Below are 25,876 nucleotides of genomic sequence, written 5' to 3'. Positions count from 1 at the left end.
ACCCCCCGCGGGCCACGGTTCGAGGACGCCGAGCCCTTGTTTACCGAGAGCGGGAATTCATTAGGTGGGAGGTGTGATGCCAGCGTGTTTGATTGAGCTCCTCTCCTGAAGCAGTGATAATTGCTCTCCCAGCGGGGCCCCGAGCCGCGTCCTTGCTGGCTGTTTATTTTGTTCCACGCAAGACTTTAAACGGCGTGTAATTCCAACCCCGCCAATTATCACGTCGCTACCCTGTGTTTGGGGCCAACGCGGCGGCAGTCCCCGGCGGGGACCGTGACCGGGAAGCCTCCGCCTGCTCCGGGGGGCGTTTCGGGGGCCCCCTTGTGTTTCGCTTTTTGGGGGGTGGGGTGTGGGCACTGTTGTGCTTTTTTTTTTGGGTTTCCGTAAATCAGAATGATATGACACATGGAAAAGACAGAGTTCCAGCGATTCCTTTGGCCAAGCGTGCGCAATTTCCTGTAATGATGGGATGGACCGTTTCTATGGAAACCAGGTGTCGCTGTTATGTGTGTGACTGTTTATCTCTGTTTGATTTGTTTTCTGTTTGTTTGTTTGGTGGGGGCGGGGAGATGATTGTTGGATCTGGGGTTGTGAGCCGTCAGACAACCCCCACGCTACAAACAGTTCTCCGTGACTGCCTTTATTTTCCTTTTCCCCTTCTGTTTTCATTTCAGTCCTTCCAGTTGTGTTGGATCACTCCGCTGCAGCGGAGGAGAAGTCGTTGATGTTGTTACTGCTTTGAAATGCTGTCGGTTCTGGTGCTGAGAGGGGTTCTGTTGCGTTAGACTCACTGCGGTGGATACGCCGGACCCCAGTGTGGAGCGAGGGCGGCTCGGCTCTTCAGACGAATGCTGTCGCCGCGGTTCGGTCTCGACGTTAAATCCGTATAAGCGAGGAAGGGGGTCACTTTCCTGCTAAATCTGCCCCGCCTGAGAGTGCCAGCCGGGGGCCCTGAGGCTCGGGGAATTTCTACATACAGGGCGAAGTAGAAAGTGTGGTAGGCTTTAAGTGCGGTGAGGCTTGCTGGTAAGTGGTCTGAATGAGGAGTCTTTTGTTCTACCTGCGGAGAGAGAGGGAGAGAGAGGGAGAGAGGGGGTGAGAGAGAGGGAGAGAGGGGGTGAGAGAGAGAGAGAGAGAGCGAGAGAGAGAGAGCGAGAGAGAGAGAGCGAGAGAGAGAGAGCGAGAGAGAGAGAGCAAGAGAGAGAGAGAGCAAGAGAGAGAGAGAGCAAGAGAGAGAGAGAGCAAGAGAGAGAGAGCAGGACTGAGAGAGTGAGTCACCTCCTCTTAAGAGGGTGTAGTTCCTCCGCGTTAAGCTTCAGGACCTCCTGCTGATGAAGGTTTCCCCTAACTTTCCAAACACACACCTGATCAGTGAGTCACAGTACATTTTCTGTGACCGACCTGTTGTCAGCTGTTGACGTTCAAATGTGGAATGAAATTTTAAATGGATATGATGTCAAAGTAACTGCATGTACACCAGCCAGTACAGTGTTTGGTCTGGCTAGAGTGAGTGTCCATTAAAGTGTGAAGGTATAACGTGTGGTGTTCACATCTTGTGCGACCATATGTTATGACCTGTTTGTGGATCTTGGTGCTCGAGGTGCTTAGGCTGACCGCTGAGACCAAAGCAAAGGCAAGCTTCAGAGCTTATTTACTGAGGGTGGCGGTGTAGCAGAGTGGTAATGAGGGGGGGGGGGGGGGCGGGATGGGTCGATATGTTGCTGCCAACGTGCTTAGCCATTACTACAGAGCCTAGTGGCAGTGTAGCATAGTGGTGAGGAGCAGAGATCGTAATTGAAGGCTTGCTGGTTTTGATTTCCCGCTGGGCCACTGCTGCTGTACCCTTGGGCAAGGTACCAAACCCAGAATTGCCTCAGTAAATATCTAGCTGTATAAATGAATAACATGTGAAATTGCAACCTAGGTAAATCTCTCTGGATAAGAGCATCTGCTAAATGACAGTAATGTAATGTAAAGGATTATAGTGCAGCTTCAGAGCAGGGATTCAGCTTCAGCTCGGCAAACAGGAAGGCCTCAGCCTGGTCGGTCATAGGTTTTGGGGTCTTGTGTCACTCATAAGGAAAAGGCTTAACGTGGCTTAATTTTCCAAAATAGCGTCCAATGATCACCAAATTTATCGTGGACATGTCTGGTCATAAACACTTCCACCTGTCAAAAATCAAAACCGAAATCCTATGAGTAAGGACATTATCTTACATTAAGCGTTTTCCTCTCTATCAACACCTAGTATAAGGAAAAGGCTTAACATGGCTTAATGTTCCAAAATAGTGTCCAATGATCACCAAATTTGTCTGACATCTCACGTCATAAACACGTAGTAATGTTTTCTGTGTTTTCTATGACTTTGATGTGAATTAAGATGTTTTGATATATTATGTGAACTTGATACATTGAAATTTGAAACATATGGATACAGAACATACATTTGACATGCTGTTGATGTGAATTTAAGAATTCATGTGGATTTTGTTTTTAATCCAAAATGTGAGCTTTGGATATTGACATTTGATACATGTATTTACAAAAAGTAGCTTAATTCAGCTGGTTAACGTGAGTGTTTTGATACATTTTGTGAGTAAGCGTGAGTAATATAAGACATGAGTAGCTCTCGGCCACTTTCATTTTTTTCAAAGTAGCTCCCAGATGAAAAAACGTTGGAGACTCCTGATGTAACCCATGTAAGTCGCTCTGGATAAGAGCGTTTGCTAAGTGCCAGTAATGTAATAATTTAATGTACGAATGCAAGCGTTATGGGAGTGCTGCTTCTCGCTCCGTGTTTCCAAAAAAAGGCAGAACTCGCTCTGGTTCTGCCAGGTGGCCGCCAGGGTTGAGTCCAGAGGTGCGCCGCAAGCTCTCCCCTCGCTCTGGTTAAAGAGGGACGCCGTCGATGCAGACCGGCATCGGGACACCTGTTGACATGTATCAGATCAGTCTGAGATTGGGCTTGCCGTCTTTGTCTAAAAGTGTTGCTAGTGAGCATGGCTCAAATAATGGAGTAGAAAGACTGACTCGCTAAACTTCACTTCACACGTCTGTCCCCTGTGTGACCACGGCTGCGGCTCTCAGGCATGCGCACACAAGTTAACGAGCATCAGCACGTTAAGTGGTGCTGACAGGATTTGCTGTCTGCTTCAGGCAGTATTGATAACTGTAGCTGTAACCCAAAAGGGCATAGGTTCGAGTCCAAAATGGGCACTGTTGTCATAATCCTTGATTAAGGCACTTGACCTGGAAAAAAAAGGTTTGGGGCCTTAACAAAAATCCAGTGGTTTAAGTAGACTGTATGCAAAAATGTAAGCTAATTGAGTTGACTTTGATAAGACGTTCCTTCAGCAGATGGACAGTGACCGAGTGATGGGGCACTTGTAGAGTTTTCATCTGAAAACTGAACCAGTTTAACATCAGTTCTGTGAGATCAGTTTGTTTAAAAGCACATGGGCACAGCGGATATTTTGTCAGGGATTACTTCTGAGCCCTAATTTGAATACCTTCTGGGTAAATTGGTCCTTAATGCAACTTTTCATCTGTTTTCGGCCTCTCTCTTCCCCTGAACGCAATCTGCAGTGCTGGTGACCGGCTTTCTGTTACAAGAAACTGGATTCTGTTGCCGTGGTAACGAGCAGCCGGGTGCTAGCTGCGGGCAACGCCATGTGTCCCATTGGCTGCTCTCTGAGTCTGCGACACCGGTGCTGACAGCATTGGAGGAGACAGACAGGGAGAGGGGGGTGGGGAAGTGGTGAGCCAGCGCCGAACTGGAGAGAGAGAGAGAACGAGTGAGTGAGTGAGCCAGTCAGCATAGGAGGGACTATGTAACCTGTATCTAATCTGAAATGTTTTATTGAGTTTGTGTGAAGGCTTTATCATGCTAATAAAACCTATTTTACTCCTGTGTGGAGTCAGTGTGTGTGTGTTTATATTTATGGGAGTGTGTGTCTGTGTGTTTGAGAAAGTTTGTGTGTGTGAGGGTGTGCGTATAGGTGTGTGTGTTTATGTCTGTGATAGCATGTGTGTGTCTGTGTGTGAGCAGGTTTTCGGGTGTGAGAGCGTGTGTGTGTCTGTGTGTGAGTGTGTGGGAGAGACAGAGAGAATGGGGCGGTGTAGAAAAACTGAAAGAGCCAAGCGAGAGTGGAAGACGAATCCGAGCAGGGAGGAAAGGGGCGCTCGCGTCTGAACGCAGTGGAGAGGCTTGGCTGGGGTTTCAGAAAACATGGCTGAGCTGGAACTGCCCCCCTGCCGCTGGAGAGTTTCAGTCAAAATAAACACACTGCGGCCCGGCCGAGGGGGGGGGCTGTGTGGCCTGGACTTTGAGCCGGTCCGTGGCGGTCCCGGCGCCTCCTCCCCCCCCTCAGACTGCAATGCTAACGTGAGTGCCAGCGGCCAGGAGAGCACAATGGCTGGATAAACAGCCAGCGCTCGCTCCAACCCCAGCAGGCCGCTCCTCCACTCGCACCACGGGGGAACCGCTGGGGAGGAAAATTCCCGCTCTGAACTCTGAAACTGCTGTTTGGGAAGATGTCAGTGAGAGTGAGAGAGTGAGAGAGTGAGAGAGTGAGAGTGTGTGAGTGTGTGTGAGTGTGTGTGAGTGTGTGTGAGTGTGTGTGAGTGTGTGTGAGTGTGAGAGAGTGTGAGAGAGTGTGAGAGAGTGGTCATATGTAAACCTCACAGGCATCGGTTTTAGCCGAAATGAAGTCAATTCCCAACAGGTTTTTTAATGGGTACATGCGTTGCATTGCAAGTGATTTCAAAATCATGGCCCTTTTCCCCCTTTTCTTAGGCAATTTCCGAGGGAAGCAGTACAGATAAAATTGTAAAACTAATACATAATATGATGTGCGTTCCACCAATGTCTTTATGCCTGCTGCCTTCTTTGTTGCGTTGGCTGGGAGGTCTGGAGAAACTGCCCAGCTGCAATGCAGACGTACAGCTATGAGGAATTACAGTAGTTCATGCTTCCTCCCATGTGTTGACCAGTCAGTGCTTGGTTTACCGCTGTTTGTCGGCTTTGGTATTAATCAGGCAGTCTGCGTTCTTTAAAGAGTGCATGGATGTTGACAGCATGTAGCTCGACCCTGATCTCACTGAGCTACAGGTCTCCCCTCCTAGACAACGTTGAACTGAAGTTTCATCAGTCCTTGCTCTTTCCTTGCCTTTGTGCCGAGTACCCAAGGACAGCGGTGTGTGACAGATCTCGATGTGTTTGTGATGGATTGAACAGACAGAGGTGACATTGGCTGATGTTGGCTTTCCTGGCCCTACAGATACAGTAGCTTGCGGTTTTTGGCCATAGTCTGCTGTATAAGGCTGCTCTTTGCGTCCCAACCAGATCTATGTGACGTAGTCAAGGTATTCTGTATGTGTGAAGCTGCATGAAAACAGTGATGAACTTGGAGGTATTGGTGGAAACGCCACCCCTCAGAGAGAGGTGCGCACACACACACACATGCGCGCGCACACACACACACACACACACGCATACGCACATGCACATGCACATGCACATGCACACACACATGCACGCACACACACTGTGCCCATGTTGCTGAGGCAGTAAGTCTTCCTCTTCCTCCTGGTTTTAGGCCTCGCAGCAGGGGGCGGGCGGCGGCCGACGATGACGACAGCATGGATGGGATTGAAATGGCAGAGTCCGAGAGTGCTCTGGAGTCAGGTGAGTCCTCCTCATAAATGCCATCGTCGTTATGGTCATTACCACCGCAGTCATTACCCCTGACATTATTACCGCTGTAGTCATTACTGCTACAGTCATTACAGTTGTCATCACTGCGCCATCATCATGATGATGATGTAGATCAGCGTTTCCCAACCCTGCTCCTGAAGGCACACCGTCCTGCATATCTTCTATCTATCCCTGCTCTACCTACCTGACTGAACTCATCAGTGGCACTTTTGATTAGCTGAGCACACCTGATTTAGTCAAGCAGGAAGGATACATAGAAGATATGCAGGACAGTGTGCCTCCAGGAGCAGGGTTGGGAAACACGGGTGTAGATGGTGACAGTGAAGATGGTGATGTGTGTGGGGGTGAGGATGGTTGTCCTCTTCCTCTTCCTCCTCCTCCTCCTCTTTCCTCTGTATGGGATTTGATGCGCTGTTTTGAGGTGCTGCACGACTCCTCTCTGTTGTGTAATTGAAAACGCTTTAACATCCCCTTGAAGCCCCCCCCCCCATGTGAGATGGAGGGAAGAAAGATGTCAGATGCCTAATGCCCTCTAAAAGCTTTTTAAAGTCCCACCCTGCTTTTGCTTTCTGTGTCCTTCTCTGAGCACGTGTTACTGCTGCTTTTTTTTCTGCAGTTTGTGTCTCTTGGCCTTGGGCTTGGTTTCTCTAGCAGTACCGGGAAAATGTAGAACTACAGACTAATAAAACGCTTTTTTTTTTTTTTTTTAATCCCCCCCATCAAAACGCAGAGAGAATGAAATTTAAAGCAGTTACCTGACAGAACCTCGTCAATTCAGTTCACCCGATCATTCGGAATTAATCTTAGACAGTATGTGCGGCCGTCTTGTGTGAAACAACGCCTCTTTAAACACATCTGCCCTTTCACAGGGTGCTGATTTATAGAAAAATGTCCAAATGACATTTCGAGTGAATTAGGCTCTGCGGATGAGTGTGGGAAGTTGAGATAAGTTCAGCTGAGGATCCCTGATTCAGTGAGCACGTGCGGCCGTTGCCTGAGAGATCGCCTGGCCGTCTCCTCCTACGCTCCTCCCAATCCAAGGGCACTTCTTCCTGATTGGTGGAGGTCATTCTGTCTCCTCCCACTACAGCAGCCTGGCCCCTCCCCCAACCCCCAGCTTGGAGGCTGCTTCCTGGCCCACAGCCCTGATGATGCTCCTTCACTGCAATCATCGTTAGCGCACCAGAACAAAAAAAAAAAAAAAAAAACCTACACTGCTGCTCCGCTGGCCTGAAACGCCATCACGAGCGAATGACACAACCTGCTCACTGTCCCCCGGGTGCTGGCTCTGAGGCAGACTGACAGACGCTTCCGTGGTCGTGACGCATGACCGGCGGAGCTTCAAAAGCAGCTTGCCTGGATTAACCCCTCCCCATTAATCATAGCCCGGGCCCCTCTGATTGGCCTGGGCTTTACGTCTTCATTTTTTTCCCCCCATTCTAAGGGACCTTCCAGGACTCGGCCTTCTTGCCTTGACAGGCATCCTGAGCCTTCTTTTCAGGGGGACTCAGTGGTCACATGGTCACAGACTCCCAGCCAGTGGGCGCGTTTGTTGTGTAGGTGATTTCGGAGGGGTGCAGGGAGGGGACCGCAGCCTGCAACGCTCGCCCCAAGCAACGACCTCAGATGAAGGAGGCAGTCAGACGGAGCTCACATTTCGGAGCGCGCCGCCGTTGCTGGGAGGAGAGAAGCCCCCAGCTCCGTAACGAGGGAGCAGAAATCACTCTCGGGTCAGCGCTTCAAAACAACTCCTTTAGTCTTTGCGGTGCACCGGAGCGTAAGGCGAGTGAGTGAGTGATTTGTTAAAGTACCCACGATGCACTGCTAAGGGCCCGGAACCTTACGGTTTCAGGACCGGCATCATATGGTATGCCCCTCCCCCCCACAAAACAAAACAAAAAAAAAAACAACATGTTTTTTTTTTTTTTTTCTTTTTTCTTGGGGAGAGCTGCCTACGGTCAGAAGTCATGACCGCAGAAGTCAAGCGAAAAAAGGCCACGTGACCACACTTCCTAAAGTGCAGGGCACCGCTGTCTAGCTGTAGCTGCCTCCTGGAGCTCTGTGGTTGGAGGAAGATCCTGGTGACATTCTGCATGTAGGAGGTTGAGAGGTTGACATCGCAGGAGCCTACACTGAAGAAGGCGTTACTTGACCAAGCTCTATGTTGCCATATTAGGTATTAGCCTCTGCTCCTTTCTGTCAATATTCTTTTGATGGCAGACGGTTTAAAATGACCCCGCCTCATTCATTGGCGGATGCTAGCACTAACGTGCTGTTAGTAGAATGAACGGGCCCGTTTGCGGTGTCCGTTGAACCTGCTCCCAGCAGCGTCAAATTTATCTTTTTTTTTTTTTTTTTTTTTTTGCTGTTATCGAAATGTTACATGCGTCATTCGCGCAAGGCGGGTTTGTTCTCTGGGTTTGAGAGCTCGTCTTCGCCTCGGTTTAAAAACACCGTTCTGCCTTTTCCCATGTCTGTGTGGGGGGAGGGAGAGAAAAAAAAAACGCTGTGTGGGCAACTCGGAGAGCAACTGCGCGTTGCTCGTCTCTTAAAGGTCGGCGAAAAGGTCGCCGCGCACCCTTTCGCGCCGGCTCCGCGTTTTGGCTTCTCTCGTTTCGTGACGGATATTGCCTTCACGATTGTGAGGTGGCCTGGCTACCCTGTTCACACCTTCCGCTCCGTCTCCTCGGTGGAACAGCCTCAAAGTGACCCGTTCTGAACCCCCCCCCCCCAATTCCAGACCACTGTCACACTTCCAGTGTTAGCTCTGCGCAGCCAGGAAGAAAAACAGCCCTCGGTAGCACAGAGCCTTCAGCAGACCCAGGCCAGTATGATGTGCCTCTTATTTTAGGCCTTTTTGGCTGCAGAGCTTCTGACAAGTGGGAGAAAACTTTCCTCTGTGTACAGTTTTTACATGTTATTTATTTTAAATGCAGCCAACAACAGCGAATGTTCTGGAACCCAGCAAACCGTCTATTTTTGTTCCTTTAAGCCTACACGTTTTTTTTTTTAATGGCAGTCAGTTCCATTCTATTTTGTTTTCGTATTGATAATTTTTCAGGGGCTGTTTTCTTCAGTTTTTTGCAGTTTGTATGCATTTTTTTCTCTTTATTATGTCACACACACTGTAGTATATCTGTACACAGATGCCTTGGGTGAATACATTGGCGGAATTTGACAGCAGACTCAGGCTATGATACTGTCAAACAGCTACAGAGAAAATGGTGACTGTATGTGCCTGCAGTCTGACTTTAAAGCACTGCAGCGATTTATATCCCAATAACAGTAAGTGGTATTATTACTGTATCTTTGGTGAATCTATAGTGTCTCTGTTTACTGTGTATAGAAAATGCAAAAAGAAAGAAACAGCTACGGATTGGATTTCTGTGCCTTCTGTTGCCCTGTATTTGTGACTGTAACCAGAGATGTGCAGTCTGACACGCCGTACCCACAAAACGCCCTGTGCCCTGATTATATTGCAGAAGTTGAATAGTGTTGTTTGGGCCATATACAATGCTATACTGGCGGTAAACTGTCAGAATGTATTTGCTGTGAATTCTTCCACTCCAGCATTGTTGTGAATGGCATAACTTCAGTAGGCCAAGGACGGCGCAAGAAATGTTTTCGTGCCGTTGTGTAATCGGCCGTGGTAGTTTTTTTTTTCTTTTTTTTTGCGCAATTTGTGTATGTTGCCCTGGAAACGGCCTTCACAATGGCAGCGATGCGGGCGCAGCCTGGAATATGACTGCGATCCATCAATAACGCTGCCATTCAGTAATTACACCGAGGAATCAAAGTTCAGAGCGGTTCTCCGAGATCGTTATCGCGGTGTTGAATGAGCTGTCAGAAACAATGCCGTGAAATGCCGACGTGCTGGTGCATGATGGGGGGGAAAACCAGGCGAGTTGCGGGTCTCTCTTGTGCTGAAGATGCTGAGCAGCTTCACTGACAGGGGTCTTGTGCGCATTACTGGCATTAAGCAATAAACATAATAAACAATAAGAAACCAAAATCTTTATTTCTTATTCTTACAACTTGTGCTTGCGGCATGGAACAGACACAAATGTGTTTCAGTACAAAACCATTGTCACGTATCTCTAAACGGCACACATAACAAATCCATATCCAGAAGTATGCTCTCTGCTTTTCAAAGACATTTTGCATTTAAACATTTACATTTACATTTATTCATTTGGTAGACGCTTTTATCCGCAGTGACTTACAAGTAAGGTGGAGTACAACACAAGTGAAAGCCGTACACGGAGTCACAATATTAGAGGTGCTGCAGCGGAGGAGTGTCTCGAGCCCTGTTCCTGTGCTCTCCCCCCCAGCAGAATGGAAGGACCGGCACGCCGAGGGAGAGGGTGAGGGTGAGGTCGAGGGCGAGAGTGAGGTCTCCGTGGCGACCGACGGCCCGGGCCTGGACCGGCCCCTCTCCCCACTCTTCCAGCGCTCTGTGTCGGAGGACTCGGCCGGATCCTCCACGCTGACCGCCGAAGAGGCCAAAGTCAGGTGAGAGAGGGCCGTCCTGTGAGCTGAGATGCGGGCTGGGGGGGGGAGCTAGGAGTCTGCACGGCGAGTGCGCGTATGTGTCTGTGTGTGTCTCTGTGCCCACGTAGCTTTGGGAAAAGATTGTGGGAGTTGGTGCGTGTTTGCCTGCATTGGGTGTGTGTCCGTGCTGTCAGGTTGCAGTGCGTGGGAGTGGGGTGGGTGAGCGAGTGTGTGTGTGCTTGACGGTGTGTGGGTTTGTGTGTCTATGTGCATGAGTAACTTTGGGAAAAGAGCGAGAGAGTAGTTGTTTGTTTGTCTGTATGTGTTTTATTTGGGGGGAGGGGGCGTGCAGGGTTCTGTGTGTGAGTGGGGGTGTATTAGGGTTCAGGGTGTGGGAGTGGAGAGTGAGTGAGTGTGTGCATGCAGTCTTGTGTGAGTGAGCGAGTGAGTGGTGGGGGGGGGTGATGGGGGAGCTGCAGGAATAATTGAGCAGGGGATTGTGGGTATTGAAACAGGTCTGGATAAATGAAGCCTTCCAGCCCAGCCGGAGCCCTGCCAGGTCCCAGACTGTGGGGCTGCTGCTGTAATTAGCGCAGGCGGGGGGGTGGGGGGGGGGGGGGTGGAGGAGGAGCGAGGGAGGAGGAGAGGGAGACTCTTCTAAACATTACTCCCAATTAGCACATATTGTGATTTTTCTCTAATGTACCAAGCAGGCATCAACAGGTGTAGGGAAGAGGCAGCATATCCTAATGCAGAAAGGCCCGGGGCCTACAGCCTGGCGGAGAGGAGGTAGCCTAACCAGCGGAGGCGGTGGATTCAGAGGAAATTTGACTGAACTCCACACGGGAAGGTGTGTGGGTTCCTCTCAGGACGTGGCGAGGCGCCTGTATAAAGACTTTTTTTTTTCTTTTTTTTTGGCGGTGAGGTATTTGACTGTTGACGCTCGCCATGGCGACGGGGGTGAATATGACGGAATGACACGGGACGGGGCTGTCGTTAGGCGGAGATTTATTTAGTGTGGATTTCTTCATTTTCCCGCTGGCTGCAATGGGCCTCTGCAAATTTATTTTGTCAGTTTGAATGGGGGCAGAAAAGGAAGCCGGCTGTTCCGTGTGATTCGTGTGATCTGCGATGAGGCCGTTAAGCAGCGGGGAAGGCCTCCAGTGCAGTCACGCTGCGTGACTTGCTGGCGTACCCCCGAGCTCTGAACTGCTCGTTGAACTTGGGGGGGGGGGGGGGGGGGGGTTCAGGGGGCAGGGAAGGTGTCGTGGCACAGAGGGCTCGACCATGCTTTGTCCGTGTTGGGAGAGTCGGGGTTTGCGGCGTTGTGATTGTGGAGGAAGAGTGCAGGTGCCTGCTTTGGAGCCGGTTAGAGGAAATCCAGGTGCAAATGCGCATCATCCTGACGAGGATGGGGCTGCCTTTCACTTAACACAGATCTGTGTGTGTGTGTTTGTGTGTGTGTGTTTGTGTCTCTGTGTGTGTGTGCGGATGTTTGTGTGTGTGTGTGTGTGTGTTTGTGTGTGTGTGTGTGTGTGTGTCTCTGTCTGTGTGTTTGTGTGTGTGTGTGTGTGTGTGTGTGTGTGTGTGTGTGTGTGTGTGTGCGCGGATGCTTGAGTGTGTGTGTGTTTGTGTGTGTCTCTGTCTGTGTGTGTGTGCAGGTGCTTGAGTCTTTGTGTTTGTCTATGTGTATCTTCGTGTGTGAAAGAGAACCTCAGCGCACTGAAGGCCCTCTTTATGACTGTGTGAGAAAAGCCTATTTGGGATAGGAGAAAACACACACACACACACGCACACACACAGGGAGAGTTGAAAGGGCTGAGATGCAATTGTAGACCCAGATATATTCTCCCTTCCCAGGTGTCACTCTCAGAAAGGTTACAATCAATCTGTGTGACGGACAGCTCTGTCGATGCTTCCTAAAGGAAAGAGATGAGTTCCTTCTCCGGGGAACTTATTAGCGCTGGGATTTTTCCAAATAAACATCTGATAAATATTTACCACTTTTTCTTTTAAGGTTCACAACACTTATCTGTCAGCTCCCTGGCTCCGGCACCTCTGAAAGATATAGGATTTGGTTGAGGAAAAAATGTTGACGCCTGAATAGTTTTTGCTAAATTTGTTTTCACAGATTGGTTCTAGTATGAGAGTGATGGAACGGAGAATGCCCTTATACTCTTATACACCGTAGCTTAGATACGGGCTGCATCATAACAACATCTCAGCTGTACCGCATGTATCTAGGAGCCTTCAGACACCTTGTTCTTTTGTTTTGTGACTGAATACACACCAGGTTTTAAATGTTATTTACTTTTTTTTTTTTTTTTTGCAATGTCTTGCAATGTCGATTCTGACCTTTCATGGTAAAATGTCCCACTTGCAGGCTTGGTGGTCCTGATGAGGGAGCATGCAGGGCTCAGCCAGGATGTGTTTTTCAGAGGGTCCTAGGCCCGCTGTTCCACTCGATTTGAAAAGCGTGTGTGTGCGTGCGGGAGTCACGTGCCAAGGAGCCGCCCGCCGCTGCCGTTCCACACTTGACCTCAGAATTAATTTCAGCCTTAATTTAGCTGGTGGGATAAGCCCCGCTCTCTGAGGCGGGTGGGCGGGCGAGCGAGCGCGCGCGCGCGCGAGTGAATTTAGGTGGTTGAACGAGCTGGCTTTTCAATTGCTGGTGTCCTAGTTACTGAGAGGCTGCTTCTCTGAGCCAGAGTCCGAGTGGCGAAGGGAGAGAGCCGCCACACGCTTAGAGCGGTTTTTGCGCTGGTGACACGCCACTCAGGGACACGCACCAACACCCTGGAGCCGCGTCTCTGATACACACACACACACACACACACACACACACTGCCAGTTTACATTTACTGGTGTTTTAGGTTTGACTGGATTTCAGTCCTGGTGTTTTTCTGGGAAAGAAACAAAATGCTACTCATAACTAAAACCTCCTCCCCCCCCAGCAGTTTTAATTTAGCCTGTGTATCAAAGTTGAGGTGGAAAGTGAAGTTAGTTTTGCAGTATAAGGTGATGACAAAATGACCCCCCGGGAAAACCCTCTGTTGGATTGACCAATCACGCACCAGGAAACCGGTCACTAAAATCTCAGCGTTTGCTGTGTCTGGCTGAACCCTTTCTTTGGGTGCCTTTTTGAATTTTCAGAGGAGGCCATGGGTACGTGTACAGCAGAGCGTGTGTTGTGTTGTGAGCTTGCGTTATGTTCAAAAACGGGGCTGTTTTGGGTCTGAATTTAGCCTCCTGTGTGATTCCGAGACCCATATCCGCCCCTCTGAAGCCAGGCTGTGTTAAACGGTCGTGTGCCCCCCCCCGCAGCGAACAGCTCTGTGCCTTCTGCTACTGCGGGGAGAGGAGCCTACTGGGACAGGGCGAGCTCAAGCTCTTCGGCCCCACCCCCGGCTACGTCCCGCTCCACATCCGCAACCGGAGGGCGAGCTCCGAAAACGACGGTGACGTGGACAGGAGTCCCGAGCCGGACACGCCCGGACCTGAGCCCGACCGGGGGACCCCGACAAAGTAAGTACTGCCCCCCTCCCACCAGCAGCCGATCAGACCTCTCATGCTACGGAGGGCATCCACGACAGACCTAGCGCTCGGCCTCTACCCCCTGTCTGCGCCCTCCCCCCCAATGTTTTCCCGGAGTCTTAATCCCTCCCGCTCGTTTCTGAATAAGAACCACCCCGAAAGTGCGATGCCAAGCTCTTAAACTAAAGCGATGCCCGCAGGGTGTTTACTTCACAGCGTTCATTTGCAGGGCAGACGGTCTGATCCAGGCCTGCTTTACCGAGCTTACTCTCTTTCACTGATTATACATTTATACAGCCTGTTACTTTCGCTGGGACCTCTAAGGCACTGCAGTAGAGCCACACCTGGGATTTGAACTAGCAGCACCATTTAAATTTGTAAATTCTACTTCTTTAACTTCTGTGCCTCTGTGTTCTGTAAAGTCTTGCTTTATCCTGGAATTGCTTTTAGAAGGGGGGAAAAAGGTGGTATTTGCAAGAGAAACTCAGGGAAGGTGTTTGGTTGGCCATACCAAATGCACACCTAAGCCAATGGCCTGTTTCAGACCATTTTTCCTTTTTGTGAAAGCTTGATTCTAGGAGGTTGATCTCACAGAATCATCTTAAGGTGTCGTAAGTGTCTCCTCCGGCAGTAAAACGGGAGGAAGAGGTGAATGCAAGTGAGGTTGTTGATCATTAGCGATGTCTTCTGGGTAATTTTGTAAAGGAGGGTGGCTGTGATTGCCGAGGTAATGGAGGTGTGAAACTCCAGAGAGGTGATGTTGATTTGGGCTTGAGGAGAAGAGAGGTCGTGATTGCGCCTCTCCCCCCACCCCGTCCAGCCGCAGCTGCAGGCCGTGCGCCGAATCGCCGTTTCGCCCCTCACCGGGAGCGAAACGGAGAGGGGGAAATGGCTTTGACCCCAGAAAAACAACGGGGGCCAGCAGGCTGAACGGCACGGCGCTGTCTGACTGTGAACTGAAAGCTGTCCCTCCATTCCCCTTTTGTGGCGGTGTTATCAAACAGGACAGGAACAATAGGCACAGAATGAGCATCTGGATAAATAGGTAGCCTTTTAACCCATTCATTCCAGAGTGCTGGGCTTCTGATTGTTCTGGAATTTCCCAGACCTTACTCGGGTGATTGAGGGTAGGGAGTATTTATTCGGCATAGTTTCATTCGTGACCATTATAATAGCCATAGTTCTCTTTACGTCAGTTTGAGGCTGGGCCGTACGATGAAAGCAACCCCTCCACCCAGCAAACCGCAGTTGACCGTCACCAGTGGTTTTGTGTGGCTCTTCAGATCAGACGCGCCCGTCCCTGCGGATTCTGGGAAAGTGCCTTTCTCACTGGTGATGGAACTCGCCCACCATCTCTGTCTCTCCCCATTGACATCATCTTAAAGAGACAGGCAGGACGTGTGGACACAGCGGACAGTCAGACACAGTCACGGAGTGCATTCCTTAAGCTGAAATCTCCAAATTCAATAGGTACAGTGGGTAAAATCCCACAAAAAAAAAAAAAAAAAACTGCCAAATTAACCGAGTAGAAGGCAGGTTGATCTGTCTATGGGTTGGAGTAGGGAATGGGTGCTTTACGATGCTAATGAATTGAGTTCCACAATTCAATTTAGGTCAGTTATTTTGACGGCAGCATGGCCCTGACGACAGGCGAAGGGGGAAAAAAATAATCCATAAGCGAGTATTCCACTCCGAAGGATCTCGCTGGCGGTGGACTTTCAGCCCCTGCCTGTCACCGCCGCGCGCACGTGACCGCGGTTGTTAAAGGCTCCCATCAAAAGATACTCCCTGGGCTCATTGGACAAGTGCCTAATTTGTTCGGCTCTTTGGAACCAATCAACCGTTTCCCCTGGGGTCAGGTGACGTAATAGGCACCGAGTGCAGCCCTGGCAGGCGGCCAGGCAGCCGTGCATTGTTGCGTTGGAGGCCTGCGATTGGCCGGCCGGGCTGGAGCCCTGCCAGTGTTAGAAAGAGGGGAGTGAAATGAAAACAATAACAAAAAGAGGAGAGGGGCTATTGAACAATATTTAAGGTGGCGCTTGTTAAGGTGGACCGGCGATGACTAGGCGTATCCTTGCCATCCAAACTTAATTTTCCTCACCTCCCTCAAAGATCTAAAAATAAAACCTCTCAGTTTATTTGAGAATTAGTCATGGTTACAGTTCAACTTGAGTGACTACTGTAGGGAGTATTTGTGTGATTTGGGCTGAAAAATCACAGCGCCGTCATATCTTTCTGTGAAATTACTTAATAAGATGTGAAGTAAATGGCTTTCTTATCACATGACCTCGTTTTGTGTAAAATATGCAACCGTGGGTTGCAACCGTTCTCCCCTTCGCAAACTAGGTTAAGCCATAAAATGTATATTAGGTCGTATAAAATTCTGTCAACTTAACTTTGTGTCCAAGCAATTCACAGATCAGGTTACACCACAGGCATGCGAAAATGATGGTGAGGATGAGTGATTTTGTTAGTCTCCTGATATGCGGTAGTATTTGTGATTAACGAACACATTATTATCAGTCGAGGATAAAAATATTATTTCAGTCTGAGGCATTTATCTAAATTTATACTGCAGCTACGTCTTGTGTAGGAAATAAAAATCTGTGGGGATGTTTCGTATTAAGTTCTTCATTGTTCAGCTGATGTCAGACAGAAGTACCCATTTTACCATGATTCCACACAGGTGCAATGTGAGGGTTAATTTAAATAGCCACTCAAACCAGGGAGTTTTACACTTTCTGCCTTAGCCAATCAGTAGATCCCCACTCACATGATATAACTGAGGCAAACTCTGACAGACAGAATCTAATCACTGCCATAATGAAGTTATGCCTCTTCTGATAAGAGCATCTGTCCAAATTAGGAGAGAACTTGGGGGCATTTGTGCGGGGAATTCAGGCTTGCAATCAATCTCATGGGGTTGTCATCTCCATCTGAAATTTATTCCTGAATTTACTTCTTGTACCCTCCCCAAACAACAATTCTCAAGCGTTGACGCACGGTAATGTCAAGCGTGTTCTGTCTGGGATCCCCCAAATTGCTTTCTAATGAAAACCCACTTTTTAATCAAAATAGAAGACCGCTATGTAGGTCTAAATGCTGTGGTGATGATATATTGCACATGCTGTTTTCTGCACCTTAAACAGTCTTTTCTGGAGGCCATTTAATGTGTAATTAAATTGTACTTTTCCACGTTGAACGCAATTGGAAAAGAAAATACTCCTTGTCTAATAATGATTTATAATACACTATATAATAAAAAAAAAAAAAAGGCAGGACGAAAATGAATTGGAGATTGCATATTAGAGTTCAGCTCGCTACGAGGAGTGATTTTTCACTATGTCTTTTACCCAAGCATTTATAACACAGGGCTGTAATTTGACAAGAGGGGAAAAAAGCTACATTAAGATAGTGTGGGTTTTTTTTGTTTTTTTTTGCTTATTTAGCCCTTAATGGGAAGGAAGCAGCCAAATGCGTTTTCCATTTAGTCGTATGCAGATGTGCCTTTGCAACACAGAGGTAGTGTACTGCGGCCTTTCATCCCTTCCCAGAGTGCCTTGCGTTGGCCCGCTCGCTTAGGCCGAGGGCCTTTTTAAATGCAAATTCTTGTTTTCCGCTTTTCCGCACCTCGGCAGCGGAGTCTTAGTGGCCCGTCCAAGAAGGCTGTAATTCTGGGGGTTCTCCCTATCCGGCGGAGTGCGGGGGCTGAACAGCCAGTCCTTGTGCGTGGGCCAAAGGGAGATAACCCTTACCTCCCCCTCATCCCCCTCTTTCTCTCCCCCCCCAGCGTACACAGGGCTGGTTCTCCCGACAGCGGCCCGCTCTCCTCACCTGCTGGGATCACAGACGCCTTCGGGGAGGAGCCGGTCCGGAAGTTCTGGGACGAGCTGGGTCAGATCGGGCTGCCGCACGGCATAAACGTCCAGTCCCTCTTCGATCCCACAGGTAGGTTCTCCGAGGTTGCAGCTATGGGGTTTGCGCCGCCCAGCCAAACGGCGAATGGGGTTAACGCCACCTTTCTCAACTGAGTTTACAAGTAGGAGTTACAGTCAGGCTTTATGGTGGGTTAGCTATGGGGCCACGCAGGACGGCCACTGCAAAGTGAACTAATGCCATTAGCATCCATTTTGCTATTTACATCCTTGTTTCAAGTACAAAAAACACATTTGGATCCAAAAAGTTGGCAGCATTTTCTCAAGAAGTTAGTAGCTATTCATTCATTAGAAAGAATTCATTCGTGATGGCAGAGTAAGGCTCCATGAAGCACATGGTGAATGGGGTGACCATGTGCTGTTAGTTCCTGAATTGTTTTAACCAATGAGAGATTTGGCTCTGCACATTTTGGGGGTCATGGAGCCTCCCTCTACCGCTGTTCGTAAGCCCACCTGCGTGTTTAAGGCCAAAGGTATGGAAGAATATGGTTTTCAGATGTAAGAGGGTGAGGGACTGAGCCGAGGCTGTGATTGTTCAGGGTTATGTGAATGGTGTGAGAGAGTTTTGAGAGCAAGTTTTGTGGTTGGAGATCCCATCCGCCGCCTTCTTTCCTTTCAACCTCTCTGTGTGCCTGTGTATGCCTGTGTGTGTGTGCGTGTATGCCTGTGTGTGTGTGTGTGTCTGTGTGTCTGTGTCTGTGTGTGTGTATGTCTGTATGTCTGTGTGTACACCTGTGTGTGTGCATGTTTGTGTGCTTGTGTGTGTGCGTGCGTGTATGCCTGTGTGCGTGTGTATACGCCTGTGTGTGTGCGTGCGTGCATGCTGTGTGTGTACGCCTGTGCATGCTGTGTGTGTACGCCTGTGTGTGCATGTGTGTGTGCGTGCGTGTATGCCTGTGTGTGTGCATGTTTGTGTGCTTGTGTGTGTGCGTGCGTGTACGCCTGTGTGTGCATGTTTGTGTGCTTGTGTGTGTGCGTGCGTGTATGCCTGTGTGTGTGCGTGTGTGTGTGTGTGTGTGTGTGTGTGTGTGTGTGCGTGTGCATGCGCTTGTCTTTGTGTGTGTCTCTGCCTGAATGCGTGTGTTCCTCCTGTACCTGCAGGGCAGTGCTGTGCGCATCTGCGCTGTGCGGCGTGGTCGGCGGGCGTGTGCCGGGGGGAGGGGCAGTCGCTGCTGTACGTGGACAAAGCCATCGACTCAGGGAGCACAGAGGTAAGAATCTCCCTTCCTATTCGCTGCTGCTGATTACTGCTGACGTCTGGAATCGGCAGTGGTTCTGGGGACACCTCAGATTGTGGGCTTTTCCGTGGATGTCTCGAATCAAGAGTGTTTCTGCTTTTTTAATTTTTTAATTTTTTTTTGAAAACCCATTTCACACCTTTTCACAGTAGCCGTGCAACAGTCTCCGCTTTAAGTGCTAAAGCCATCCACCCAGTCGCACATTCTGTGCTCATTGGTCCGTTTCTCTAGCCTCACTAAACGTTGCTCAGATGCTCAGTACATTACAGCGTGTGCTCAGGTTTTTGTATCAATGAAAGGGGAGAGTCTCACTCGTCTTTGTCCATCAGCTGAGCTTTGTGGCCCTTTTAGGGTACACATGCTGAAGAGAGTTGTACCCTGTGCCTTCATTGGTGTCATATTGTCATTGTAGCATTTTAACTGTAGTCTGCACGTGGAAACTGCTTCATATTTAGAACTGCAATGACTCAGAAACTGCTTTAAATAAAACAGTAAAATGACCGTCTGTAATAAAAATGATGAACTTCTGGTTGCGTCCTGTAAGTAAACCAGCAGTTCATGTGCTCTTAGCTGGAGTAGGGAGGAACTCAGCCGAGCCCCCCACCCCGCTCTTTGAATATTTTTAATTAGGAGTTCAGCAGTGTCGAGCTGCCACTGCGATCTCGGTGGTGCATTACTCCCAATTAATACAATGAAAGGTGGCGGGAGGGGGAGTTTCTCATTGTGTGATTCTGCTGCCCTGAGAGGCAGAGTCCGCAGAAAAGCGGCGATGATTAAAAGCTCCCTTAATGGTATTCGGGACTTGTAGAGTTTAATTGTTAGGCATGAACAAGTGGATCATATGGCTCATAAAAACATACCACCAGCTTAAGTTTGTTAGTGCTTCCTGCAAGCATTCAGGCCTGTCGGAGAAGAACGGTGTTTTTTTTTTTTCCCTTTCTGTATGATGCCTGCTGTTACATTAAATTATCATTACATTATTGGCATTTAGCAGATGCTTTTATGCAGAGTGGCTTATATAGGTTACAGTTTTATCCATTTATTCAGCTGGACATTTACTGAGGCCATTCTGGGTTAAGTACCTTGCCCAGTGGGGACAACAGCTGTGCCCCAGAGGGGAATCGAACCAGCACCCTTTCGGTTGAGTCCTGCTCCTTACCATTTTGCTACACTGCCGCTACGCTACACTTTTTTTATGTCGCATTAGAAGGCAGGCTGAAGCAGGTTGTCAGGCCTGATCTGGGACAGTTCCAGGTTCTCAGGAGCTTAAAGCCCACCAGTGCTATCACGACCAGGGGGAGAGAGGCTTAAGCCGGTCCAATTAAGATGGTGATAAATTGAATCCGGTAGATTAGAGCCGGAGTGAGGGGAAAACCTGCCGATCTGGCTTCCCTTAAAGACCGGTGCTGAGTCGATGGGTGTTTAAGCGTGCACTTAATCCCTACCCAGTGCCTAAAGCTTGAATCACCCTGTAGAATTTAACAGGAGTGATTTGTGTGTTTGCTCTGTGTGTGCACCTAAATCCTTTGTGAACTTTTATTGTATCCTCTGTTGGCGTCTGTTAAATTCTTCAGACCTTGATCCCTCCATCAATATTCACTAAATATGAAATGCGATATCAGAGACTTTCAGAGAGTTTAATATTCCGTTGGATCTCATCCTGTGATTTTTGGCACTGATGGAGCTGAATGCAGTGCGTTTCTGAATGTGAATGACACAGTGGAGGTGTGTTGTGGGTACTTGGCAGGGGTGTGGTGGGGCATGGCTGTGTGTAGGGGGTGTTTAGTAGCGTTTTTATATAGAGGGGTGTGTAATGAGGTGTGACAGTATGGAAAGGGTGTGGTCAAGAGTGGGGCCTGTTTTGTAGTGGGGGGGGATGTAATGGGGTGTGGTTGTGTTTAGGGTGTGTAATGGGGGGGTTATGTTAGTGGGTGTAATGGGGGTTGTGTTTAGGGGGTGTAATGAGGTGTGGTTATGTTAGGGGGTGTAATGGGGTGTGGTTGTGTTTAGGGTGTGTAATGGGGGGTGGGGGGTTATGTTAGGGGGTGTAATGGGGGTTGTGTTTAGGGGGTGTTATGAGGTGTGGTTATGTTAGGGGGTGTGGTGGGTTGTAGTTGAATGGATAATTAGGCCAGGATGACTGTTTATTGTGTGCTTATACATTATATGCTTATCCCTTGTATTTGTGCTTTTTATCCTCTTGTATTCATACTCATGCCTACATGAGTATTCCTGTTGTATTCATTTACTGCATGTATTCAGCTGAAGCACGATACGAAAGACACACGCCACAGCCTCACGCTGGTTTCAAACCTGCAACCTCCCCTACGCCTCAGAATGCCGCGTGATGTCTTACTTTCAGGTTGCAGGTTCCATTCCCAGTTGGGGCCCTTCCACGGGTCCCCGGCGTGAGGTGCTTCAACCGAGCAGTTTCAGTAAATACCCAGCTGCTGACATGTTTGGCATGTAAAGAGTGAGCTGTGCGAGCTGACCTGGGTAAGGATGCCAGCTAAGCAAACGGAAAGGGGCGTATCGGGAATCGGGAGCGCGTCAGAAACCGTCTGACAGAGCACAGAGGGCGCGGTGTGATTTATCGGGGGCAGTGGGCATTAATTACAACATATGCATGCAACATATACATTTCTGTACATACCTGTACGTAAAGTAAAAACATTAAATAGCATACCGTAATGTACCTGAGTTTGCCACAGGCTGATTTTAATTGGTAGTCCCAGAGCAGATAAATCGCATATAGCATGAAAGTGCAAAGAATACATAGTAATTAAAAGTTTTTACGTACATGCAATGGGGCTCCTTAAACCATGCATGCAGTAGTGACTTGTTAAACCCCGCATTCAGCAGTGACTCCTTAAACCCCACATTCAGCAGTGACTCCTTAAACCCCGCATTAGGCAGTGACTCCTTAAACATCACAGCTCCTGTGCCTGCATGCGACAGTGACTCCTTAAACATCACAGCTCCTGTTCCTGCATGCAGGCGCGGAGTAGCGTGATGTATCAGGCGCGGGAGGAAAGGTCGCCCCGGCAGCACCGCCTGCTCAGCTGTGAAATGGAAAGGTCACGGTGCCAGGGAGGGGGGCCCCAGGGTCGGTGCAGCACCCGCTCCTCTCAACCCCCCCCACCATCGAGTCCCCTTAATTGCATCCCCTAATCCGCTCAGCTATCGGCACATCGTTACTGTACTGTGGAGTGAAATTGCTCCGTGTGTGTGTGTGTGTGTGTCTCCTCACCCACACGTGCGTGTGTGTGTGCGTGTTCATGTGCGTGTCACACATGTGTGTGTGGAGGTGTGTTCGTTCACTAAGCAGGAAGCTTCTCATGGAAGGTGGCTGGCACAGGAACAGTGTGTCGGTTGATTAGTGCTGTCTCGCTGGTGCAGGAACAGTGCCGTGTGTCGGTTGATTAGTGCTGTCTCGCTGGTGCTGGAGCAGTGCCGTGTGTCGGTTGATTAGTGCTGTCTCGCTGGTGCTGGAGCAGTGCCGTGTGTCGGTTGATTAGTGCTGTCTCGCTGGTGCTGGAGCAGTGCCGTGTGTCGGTTGATTAGTGCTGTCTCGCTGGTGCTGGAGCAGTGCCGTGTGTCGGTTGATTAGTGCTGTCTCGCTGGTGCTGGAGCAGTGCCGTGTGTCGGTTGATAAGTGCTGTCTCGCTGGTGCTGGAGCAGTGCCGTGTGTCGGTTGATTAGTGCTGTCTCGCTGGTGCTGGAGCAGTGCCGTGTGTCGGTTGATTAGTGCTGTCTCGCTGGTGCAGGAGCAGTGCCGTGTGTCGGTTGATTAGTGCTGTCTCGCTGGCGGGGGGAACAGTGCCGTGTGTCGGTTGATTAGTCCCCCCCCTCAGGTGATTGTTGACAGGGTTGGACCGAACCCACAGAAAGATATGAGATTAAATCAGGATGACCTTTTCGCTGTGCTCCAGCGGCTGCAGTCAGACCCCTGCCCTCCGTACCGCACCTCTGTTTCAAAACGAATTTGATGGATATCTGTTGGTCAATCAGCGTTGCACTTTGACATTAACCTTAGCCCAATACATGGTCTACATTTTTGGTTGAAGCGCCATAGTGCAGATACACAAAAACAGATAACTGAGGGGATAAAATGTGGTGTTATCCCCATAGCTGGCAGCCATTTCTGCTCCATACTTCATTGCCATCAGCCTGGGTTTTCTGTTGCAAGATGTTTTTGCAGTCTGTGACCTTTAATCGCATCACCATTTAGCAACAAAACAGGCTGGTTGTTTGAAAACCTCTCTAATTTCTGTGCGGTACAATGTTTAGCTGCTGTTTATGTCAGTCAGCTGCTGACTCTATGGCAAGGAGTTTCTTGCAGAAGTTTCTCCTGGATGGACAGAGAGTTTCTCCAGACTGGAGAGAGGGATTCTCTTGGACAGAAGAAAGGTTCATTCCAAATGGGGGGAGAGTTTCTCTCAGATTGAAAGACAGTTTCCTCCAGATACAGAGGGATGTCCCAGATGGAGGGAGACGCTCTCCTAGATAGACGTAGAGGTTCTTCTGGCCGAACAAGGAGTTTGTCCTTGATGTTACCAAGTTGCTGTGAGACTTCTCCCCATGTATGCTGTCCCCAAGGCATGACGGCACGGCAGGTTTCCACCGTGCCGTTAATAATGTCCTCAACAGTTTCATAACATTTAGGGGGATTACCTTTCTTGTGTTCATGTAAAACGCTGCTGTGTCACTAGGCTGTGTTTCGTCTTCCTTAGCTGCGGTGACATCTGTTGATCTTGGTTAGAGGACTGGCGTGTGCCGCAGGGAAATTAGCAAAAGCAGGTCACAGCCAAAGCTTTCAGTGATAATGAAAGCAAATGGGAAAGCACCAATGAAAAGGTTGCGACATAATATTTCCCTTCTCCGTCTGTTGGGTGTTCCTGTGTCCACATCAGAGGGAGGGCAAGATTAGAATTCCAGTCTTTGGAAAAACCCTATTACTTAAATGTCTCTGCACTGAATGTCCCAGAATGCTTTGCTTTTTCAGATATGACAGTTTTGTAATACTTCTTGCATTTCGTGTCACCAGTGGGTTTTTTTTTTCCCTCATGGTGCTTTGCGAGGACTTGCCTTGTTCTTCAGTTTCTCCGCCTTGAGCACAGGTGCTGTTGAGCACTTCAGTGCTTGGGTTTTTGTTTGTCAAAAGAGTCTGGCTGCACTGTTTGGAAACCTGCCATAACCCTCTCTCTCACTCTTTCTCTCACTCTCTCTCTCTTCTTTGCAGCTTGTGCCATAATTCTCTTTTTTCCCTGTGGCGGTTAGCCGCAGTGATGGCAGAATTTTGCGTGCCTCTGAGGAAGAACTTGCAGGGGGCCATTCTCTATCCGGTGAATCGGCAGGCGACCGGAGAGTAAGAGTTGAAGAGTTGTGTCGTGTGTTTTTCGCGGAGAGAACAGAGCTGGAAAAGGGTCGGACTGGCAGTGAAATGGTTACCACGGAGCTGTAGGGCTTCATCTCTCACCGACCCCAGTTTTCTAACTTGCGAACCCCGAAAATCAACGACTGTGCCTAGACCCATCAAAACGCATTCCTCCGCAGAGCAGAATGCTTTGATTGGATTAAACAACTAGAGGCAGATGATGGCTCCGCCCACAGTTGGGGTCAGGAAGCCTCACTCTCCCGTCGCTAATGTAAATCACGAACACGACGGAATGAAACCAGTGAGTGGCGAAATGAATGAACACAGGGGCCGCCACCCCCCCCCCCCCCCACAGAAACCAGCGTGCGAGTGATAATTGCTGGGATCTCCGTGTTTAAAGCCTCCGCACCCTTGCTCTCTGGCTCTGGCGGGAGCTTCAGAATCTCGTCAAGGCTTAAGCTTGCCGCTTAAAGAGCCTTTATTTCGGTGGCTGTCTGCGGTTTTATCCTCACTCAGACCCGAGCTCCCAGTTAAAAGCAAAGCGGCGTTCTCACCGCGTCCGGGACTGCATAGCTTGAATTCTGCCCCGCACGTTCCAGCATGAACATCCACAGTCATTTAATTAAAATTCCCCCTGACAGCTATTATCAGTATCATTGCCAAACCTTGCTATTTTTCCTCTTTGCTCATCCTGTCATTTCAATCAACTTTTTGCTTTTTCATTAGCGTTTTTAGGAGTGGGAACACTTTTTCTTAGTCATCACGATGCGTGCTTTTTACTCTCAGGTGAAATGTGCATGCTGTCCTCTCCGATTGGGTTTTTGGGAATCAGGGGGACCTGGCTTGACACCAAGCTACATTCCCTCCACACTTCAGGCAGAATGATGGATTGAACGGCGTGGTCTCCTGGCGAAACCACCTCTGTTCCTATGTTTCATTAGTACAGAAAGATGAGGCCAGTGTGTTTGAATATAGCCTAGCCTCCTGGTAAAACTGTGCTCCTGTTCTTGTGTGTCATTATTAAGCTGTGGTTCCCCCCCCCCCCCAGCACTGTGTATACTGCAAGCGCCTTGGTGCGTCCATCAAGTGCTGCGCGGAGACGTGCGGTCGCGCCTACCACTACCCGTGCGCCGCCGCCGCCGGGACCTTTCAGGACATCAAGAGCCGCACCCTCCTCTGCCCCGCCCACATCCAGCTGGCCGTCCAGCGATGTAAGTGGTCCTCCGGGCCTGGTGGGGGCAGCGTAGCCCGGGCTCAATTGAAATGCAGTGTGGTTTGCCCTTAAATCTGAACAGTTAGCTTTACAGTAGAGCTTTGTCATTCGTGGGGGTATGAGCCTCGAATGCTGTACTGTTTTTGATATGCGTTTTCCTCACAGGCAAATTCTATGAACAGTGTCCTAGTGTATCATATTTTGTGTACCATGGTAATATAGAACATTCTGTATATTCTGTATATGATAGCACAGTTAAATGTCCCTCATTGTTAGTTCTCTTAAAGTAAAATGTTCTGTGAAGTTTATTCATTGTGTCACTGCTCCTAATTTTCCATTCTGTGTCATATATTTGATGTACTTTTGCATCAA

At 49.2% G+C, this 25,876-nt stretch overlaps 1 protein-coding gene across 1 annotated transcript in view; it reads left to right on the top strand.

Moving 5' to 3' along the window:
* kmt2ca (lysine (K)-specific methyltransferase 2Ca) overlaps nt 1–25,876 on the top strand; it is a 133,263-nt gene that overhangs the window by 28,570 nt on the left and 78,817 nt on the right. Inside the window, exons 3-8 of the mRNA XM_036520305.1 lie at nt 5,598–5,686; nt 10,048–10,228; nt 13,532–13,732; nt 17,532–17,689; nt 18,778–18,887; nt 25,340–25,502. Coding sequence (XP_036376198.1) covers nt 5,598–5,686; nt 10,048–10,228; nt 13,532–13,732; nt 17,532–17,689; nt 18,778–18,887; nt 25,340–25,502 — 902 coding nt within the window. The remainder of the gene's footprint in view (nt 1–5,597; nt 5,687–10,047; nt 10,229–13,531; nt 13,733–17,531; nt 17,690–18,777; nt 18,888–25,339; nt 25,503–25,876) is intronic.

Source organism: Megalops cyprinoides, chromosome 2 (genome assembly GCF_013368585.1).
Source record: "Megalops cyprinoides isolate fMegCyp1 chromosome 2, fMegCyp1.pri, whole genome shotgun sequence".
NCBI lineage: Eukaryota > Metazoa > Chordata > Actinopteri > Elopiformes > Megalopidae > Megalops > Megalops cyprinoides.
Note: the sequence above shows the minus strand (reverse complement) of the source record. Positions and strands in the feature narration are given on the sequence as shown.